Source organism: Poecilia reticulata, linkage group LG9 (assembly GCF_000633615.1).
Source record: "Poecilia reticulata strain Guanapo linkage group LG9, Guppy_female_1.0+MT, whole genome shotgun sequence".
In the NCBI taxonomy this organism is placed as follows: Eukaryota; Metazoa; Chordata; class Actinopteri; order Cyprinodontiformes; family Poeciliidae; genus Poecilia; species Poecilia reticulata.
The window spans coordinates 14388034-14394672 of record NC_024339.1 but is presented as its reverse complement, the minus strand read 5'-3'; the positions used below and the strand labels follow the sequence as shown (position 1 = coordinate 14394672).

Sequence of the window (6639 nt, the reverse complement as noted above, 5' to 3'; positions counted from 1 at the left end):
AGAAAAAATCTTTATTGGTGTCATTGTAACAAAGCATTCATTGCTCACGTTGTGTTTGTATTTTTTCACTGGTATTTTGATTTCATTTATCTTTTGTAAGAAACTCCAAATTGTTGAGGCCGGATGGCCTTCATCATCCTAGCACAAGATTCAAGTATGCACTCTGGCTGAGCCCCACTGAAACATTAATATTACTTCAAATCAGAAGAAACATGTTGGTTACTTTAAAACTAATTCTGCATGGAGTATCAACAATTTTGAGCTTAACTGCACATAAATATGAAGGACCACAGAAAAAAAAGCACAACCCATAAAAAACAAACAAAAAACAAATATCTTCAACATTTCTTAAGGTGCATTTAATATCAATAACATAAATGTTATTCTATTGGTATTAAATTAAACATCACAACATTCAAGCTGATTTTACCATACAAAATAAATTATATTTAACACAACAAATAATATGATCAATGTTGTGCATCTGCATTCACTTCAAAACCAGTAGCCTAAGAATAAGAGGTACTGCTTCTGCAATTTGACTCCAGTAGTAATAATAATAATAATATTTTAACATAGTATTATACGCACGTCTCTTAATAAAACAGCTGGTATGTGAAGTTTGACCTCACTTTGTATTCAGCTAATCTTTTTCAGTCTTGATTTCATAACAGGCAGCTGTGGCTCAGGTGGTGAAGGACGTTTTCTGTGCTGAACTCTGAGACGTACTGGCTGTCTGGTGAATGCAGCGTGAAAAAGAAACACTGCTTAGGGCTGTGAAGGCACAAACAGACCATTTATTCTTCAGGTTTTCTGATTTTGGATAGAAAGCAGCTAAATAATAATTTTCTTTTTATTACATTTATAAAATCAAAACAAAAATATATATATATTTTTGTGGCATTAGAGCAGATGCTGTGCAATATGCGTGTCCCTGGCAGCTGATGTTTCCAGACCCAGACACTGCCCTGATAGGCTGTTAACAGGTACCTAGGAGTTTCCTGAACTCACGTTCGATGCATCTGAAGATCGGATGGTAGAAGCGCCTGCTTGACAGCATGAGGTCAGTAACCATCTCAGTGTGGTTGATGGTAGGAAGCAGGTGGAGCGACACATTTCCGGACAGCGAAGAGAGGAGCTTGTAGAACTTTATAGAAGACTCAACCGGAACAATGATGTCACAATTCCCGTGAAGCAAAATGAACCGCGGAGCTCTGGAGAAAGGAAAATGTCAGGAAAGACGTTTTTGCTGCAGCAGTCGAAAACATAACACAAGAAACACATTTCAGGATACTTCTTGAGTTTGCATCTCACCTGCTCAACTTGTCACCACTAAGGTTCTGTACTATATGCATGGGTGAGTAGTGTGGAAAGTTTTTCTCCCCATTCATGGCTCTTGACATACAAGAGACGTACTCAATTCCTCGCTTCTTCTCATGCTCATAATGGTCCATGACACTGTAAACACCACTCATCCCTATTTAGTAAGCACAAAAAGACAAACAGTTACGCATAAAAAGGGAAATAATAAAGGTAAAAAGAAATAAATTACTAAAATGGACTTATAATTAACTCATAATGATGTCAATTGCAGAAAAAAAATATAAAAACATGAAATAGTCAGATGGTTATTTTTATTTTGGCTCCTTTTAAAACACATATTTGGTTTAAAAAAAGACATACGGATGGTCATACCAATAACTCCTCGTATTGACTGTAAAATCTGCTGCTGTTTCTTTGACTCTATCACCAGCTCCTCTCGTGTGTCGAGGAGAAATAGTGCAGTCATCGCACCCAAATGAGCACCTGCTGAATGGCCAACTAAAACAATGTTGTCCTAAAAAGACAAAAAACAGGGTTTATTAAAGCATATTTCACATCAAGACCCTTGAATTTAACATAATATATTATGACAATCATAACTATAATAACTCTCAAAGAAAACATCAGTATTAGAAGTTGTCGATAAATAACAGATCAAATAGGACTCATGCTACTTGAGAGAAAATAATTACAAAAATGTGGACATGAATATAATTTTGTCATTATACTTTTATTGTTTTATTTAAACTATTTTTGTGGCATTTGTTGCAGCTGCACCAAATATTAGAAACAAGAATTGAATAAATATTGTTTGAATTTGTTTTTGGTTTTCTCCGAGTTGCTCAAAGACGTTACACGCAGCAATCTGCAGCGGGACCACTTACTGTTGCTGTAATCTTTCAATGAAACAAAGAATGGAACAAATCTGTCTGACACAAGGTTTTTGCTTACATTGAAGAAAAGTGTAGTTTCCGTAGTTTCCTAACATTTGGGTAAAATGTTCTCTATTTTGTTAGTCAATGAAATGTTTTTGTCAATTTCCTGCAACTTTCTTGGAAATTTCTTTCAGTACTTTGTCAAGTTTAATGAATGCTGCGGTATAAAATAAAATGGAAAGAAAACCACTTTGTGTTGGTTTTGTAATTTCAAATACCGAATACCTGTTTTTGACATCACTGATGCTTCTTTTTTTTTTACCATTCTCAACTAAAATGATAAATAAATTTGATCCTTAGCCAAGATAAGTGTATCTGACCTGAGCTTAATTTAATAAATAGATATGGAGTCAGGATATTCTACGATTTATGCAAGGATTATCAAGTCTGATCTGCTTTCTTTGAAACTTAGAGAGCATCTTACCTTGTCAAAGCTGAACTTCTGTCCGTTCTCTTGTGCCCAAATCAAACAGTCTGCAATATCTTGAATCATCATTAGAACATTTCCCTGAAATTACAAACCAGTTCAGTGACGAATCTTGGTTTATTGCTGCTTCCCCAAAGAGCCATTATTACTGAAGTATGTTGCAGTTGGAGCCTTTCATTTGCATTTATTGCACAAAAAAAATGATCAGAAACTGACATCGTGCCTTTATTACCTTTGGATAAGTACAGTAATCTGGACAAACAACAGCTGCATCCAGTTCTTCAGCCATCTGCCTCGCCAGTAAACAGTAAGTAGATCTGTGTCCAGTGCTCCATCCACCACCATAGATAAACACGACCAGAGGAGGAAGCTCATCTGTATTCTGTATAGGGGGGTAATACAAGTCCAGCTTGTTGCCTCGACGCCCATAAACAATGCCCTTCCAAAAGGAAAGCAAGAAAACCAGAGGTTACTGATAAGATTTTGCAAAAACTTACCATATTCATTACGATTAAGTACAAAACTAACAAGTACATTTTTTATAATGTTCACACCTTTTTGCAGTGCTTGATGTTCTCCTCGTTTCTATACCAGGCCTTAATCTGAAAATGCAATTTCCAATACTGAAAGTATTTAAGAAGATCCAACGTAGCAAAGGTCAAACGGTATATCCGCCTGATTGAATGATAAAAGATTTTAAAAATACAATTAAACCTCTTCTAAACAACCAAAAATGTTGTACCAAAGGACATTAGATGGGTGTTAAGCCCTAAACAAAAAGAATTACACAAATTACCTTGGATTTAGAGCTTCTATGTACTTTTTGTACCCAGGCATGTCTGGCCAGCCACAGAACCACTGGACCACAAAACAGACAAAGTACGGGAGGCCCACAACCAGGAAACCCACAATAACAGGCAAACACCAACACCTTTCAAAGAAATATAATTATATAAACACATTTCAGTTATTTAACAAAAGTAATTATTGATGTTTAACATTCTGTATTTAGAAAGACTTACATATTGCGGATAAGTCTACTCCTTCTTCTGCAAACATAAAAAAAGACAAAGAACATTCAATTCAGGAACATTTTCCTGCAGCTGAAATAAGCAAAATACAACTTTACAAATGGCTTCAATTGCAATTTCAGGCTCAACTTATGTGAAGTAAATCATTTATATTTGATAAAGAGATAAGCTCTCCAATTTGTTTATTTTACTTTAAAAATTAAAGTCACTTCTCCCACTTTGGCTGCAGGTAGTGGTCTGAGGGAGCCGGTGCATTGCAGCCTTGCTTCCGTCAGACTGCTGCAGGGCAGCTGTAGCTACAACGTAGCTGACCACGATTAGTGTGAATGTGCATGTGAATGCAGTGTCAAGCCCTCTGGGGTCCTCTGCACATGATAAAGCTCTACCTGAGTACTACTATACAAGCTTTTGCAGGATGCCAATTTCTCAGATCTACAAAGAATTGTTCAAAGGTAAGAAAATATCCTGTGAGCAGCAGCTGGGTAGATGGACACGGTCTTGATGTTGTTTGAGGAGAATGAGCTGAGTGCTAGAGGACAGAAAGACAGCAGCTCAATAAAAAAAAAGAAAAAAAAAACTTTTTTGAATATTATATCAAAATGCAAAACATGTTTACCACATTGGGTGCCTCTTGTCAGCTAAGAACAGAAAACTGAGGCTACAAAACAGGACAATGAGAGATATAATTTACTTAATTACGTCTATTAACTGATCAGTGGTAAGAAGACTGCAATAATAAACCTAAAATGTTTGAGAAAACCTAACCTTTGATGAAAACTGCCCTAGTATGCCCTCTAGCGGTATTTTACATTATCACTCATCTAGGCAAACAAGAATTGGCCAAACCATCTCTTCAGTTAAATCATTCAGCTTTATTTTCAACAGCAGATTTAAAAACAAACAGTGGACCAAAGTTCTGTAGGATTAGTCCAAGTAATAAGAATAGCATCTGAAAATATGCAACAATCAAAAGGGTATATAAAACCAAATTAATACAAAATCACAGAAAGAAATCTAGCAGTAAAATCAAAAACGCACCAACTGTGGCTACAGGGGCTGACTGATGCTAAAATAAAATGAGTTACAGTTTAATCTAGTAGTTAAACAATGGGATTATAACTGCTTTATCAATAAATGTAGAGATAAGTTAACAGAAAAACTTTTCTTTCTGGAGACAAAATGGGAGATTTGCTGTGGATCAATGTAACAGATAGTATGCAACCCTGGGTGTGTTTTCAGGACAAAGGACATTTAAAGATGTGTATAATTTGCAGAAGAGTTGAAAGAAAAGTTATATTTATAAAATCTATGATGTAAGAGAATGAACAGTTTAATTAAAACTGATTGAGCCTTGCAGAACTCCAATTTCAACAGAGAACAACCAGTGATGGATAACACCCTAAATCCCAAACAGATCCCTGAGGCAACATAAAATGACAATGAAATGTACTATTAGAACTATGTGTATTATAGTAAGTAGGATGAAATGTTACATTTATGATATAAGGAGAGCAAAAATAGTCAGACCCCAAAACTGAGACCTGCTGAGAAAGATTAATTTCTGATTTCAACAGAGATGAATCTATTGTTTTGAAAGGGTGTCCGTCACAGACGAACCGAAACGCTCTGAATCCGAGCCTGATATCCAGTGAATCGTGGACAGATAGTCTTAAAAGTTGCAGTTAGATCTAACAAAAATAACAATAACACATTTACAACTTTGTAAGGACAGGCGCAGCAGGAGTTTGAAAAAAAAAAAAAAAAGCCACCAAGTTTCTGTAAAAGTAACTTAATCTCGTCACCTGCTTTTTACAAAGCAGGTCTCTGTTTAGGCTCACCTGACAAACTGAACGGTTGGATCTCCCGCTCAGTGTTTGCAAGCTTCCGCTGGCTCACGTCTGAGAAATAGTAACACCCGAGGAGCTGACTAAATATAACTCATTGCTGTCAGAGACTGTTCCTACTGTCTGAACCAAAATACACGGTAACTTCTTAAATAGCTGTCAAAGGATGCGTCAACGGTCAAAGTCCGTTGTTGGGGCTTCCTGGCTGATCTGACAATAGATAAATCATATTTAACTTCCGGCTTGGAAGCGGACGAGGTCAGAAATGAATTTACCTTCTTTTGCATCGGTTCAGTGTTTCAAAGTTTGCGCACAGTTCGGTAAAACTGTTCGGATTTCTCAAACTGCTATCTCCACTCAGCTCAATAATCTGGAAACACTTCAGGTTTCGCTGGATGAATTAAATGTAATTTAGTGATTCTGGACGAAAAGGCGGATTACTATCTTGAACGTATTCACATCTCTGTATTGGCGCACCGGAAATCATTGTTGGAGTGAATGAGATGGTGAATAAATAAGTTCAAACTTATCTCTATGGAATCTTTTCTATTAAGTGTTTTACCATGTAAAGCAGTTTCAATCAATAAATAATAATAAAATAATAATTATAAATACCCACACAGTCAAATAAATAAATAAATGTGCCCATAAAAAAACAAAATAAATATTGAAAATATATTTTTAATATTTTCTTTCATTTCGTTGGAATATTTAGTCTGATGGAGTACGTAATATGTAAGTTATTTAAAAAAGATTCGATATTAATTTTCAAATATAGATGCACCCACAATTTTGGCATTTTGACTAAGTAGGCAAATCATATTTGATTTCCATAGCTGTACACTGCGGACTCTAACCCTATTAAATTCCATAAATTCAACATTTAAGCATTTAAAATAAAATATATTATAAATAATAGAATATATATTCTTTATTAAATATAACTTTTCTAGTGTGTCATTCAAAATCACATCTGAGTGAAAAACAAAACTTTTACTTTTCTTCTTTTTCAGTTCAGCATTATTTTTCCATCCAGGTGAACTCTGACCATGTGTTATTACTCACTACATCTGATTAAT

At 35.4% G+C, this 6639-nt stretch overlaps 1 protein-coding gene across 4 annotated transcripts; it reads right to left on the bottom strand.

Moving 5' to 3' along the window:
• Nucleotides 1-337: 337 nt before the first annotated feature.
• Nucleotides 338-5928, bottom strand: LOC103469989 (probable isoprenylcysteine alpha-carbonyl methylesterase ICMEL2). 4 transcript variants are annotated; one of them, XM_008418089.2, is made up of 12 exons: nt 4482-4701; nt 4333-4374; nt 4103-4245; nt 3708-3734; nt 3482-3616; nt 3240-3360; nt 2918-3124; nt 2683-2766; nt 1696-1837; nt 1315-1477; nt 991-1214; nt 338-774 (listed from the first exon to the last, which is right to left on the bottom strand). In XM_008418089.2, coding segments are annotated over exons 4-12 (1167 nt in total). In that variant the 5' UTR covers nt 3710-3734; nt 4103-4245; nt 4333-4374; nt 4482-4701; the 3' UTR covers nt 338-685. The 4 variants fall into 4 exon arrangements, with proteins under 4 accessions (XP_008416311.1, XP_017162005.1, XP_008416310.1 ...); XM_017306516.1 differs by lacking the exons at nt 4103-4245; nt 4333-4374; nt 4482-4701 and adding exons at nt 5555-5770; nt 5836-5926; XM_008418088.2 differs by lacking the exons at nt 4103-4245; nt 4333-4374; nt 4482-4701 and adding an exon at nt 5555-5928.
• Between the last annotated feature and the right edge of the window lie 711 nt (nt 5929-6639).

What these genes read in the sequence shown, in the direction of transcription:
- LOC103469989 (XM_008418088.2), bottom strand. An exon ending in GTCAATACGAGGAGTTATTG is followed by an intron (nt 1,478 to 1,695) that starts GTATGACCATCC and finishes CTTACTAAATAG; the next exon opens with GGATGAGTGGTGTTTACAGT. An exon ending in TGAGTTCAGGAAACTCCTAG is followed by an intron (nt 775 to 990) that starts GTACCTGTTAAC and finishes GTGCCTTCACAG; the next exon opens with CCCTAAGCAGTGTTTCTTTT.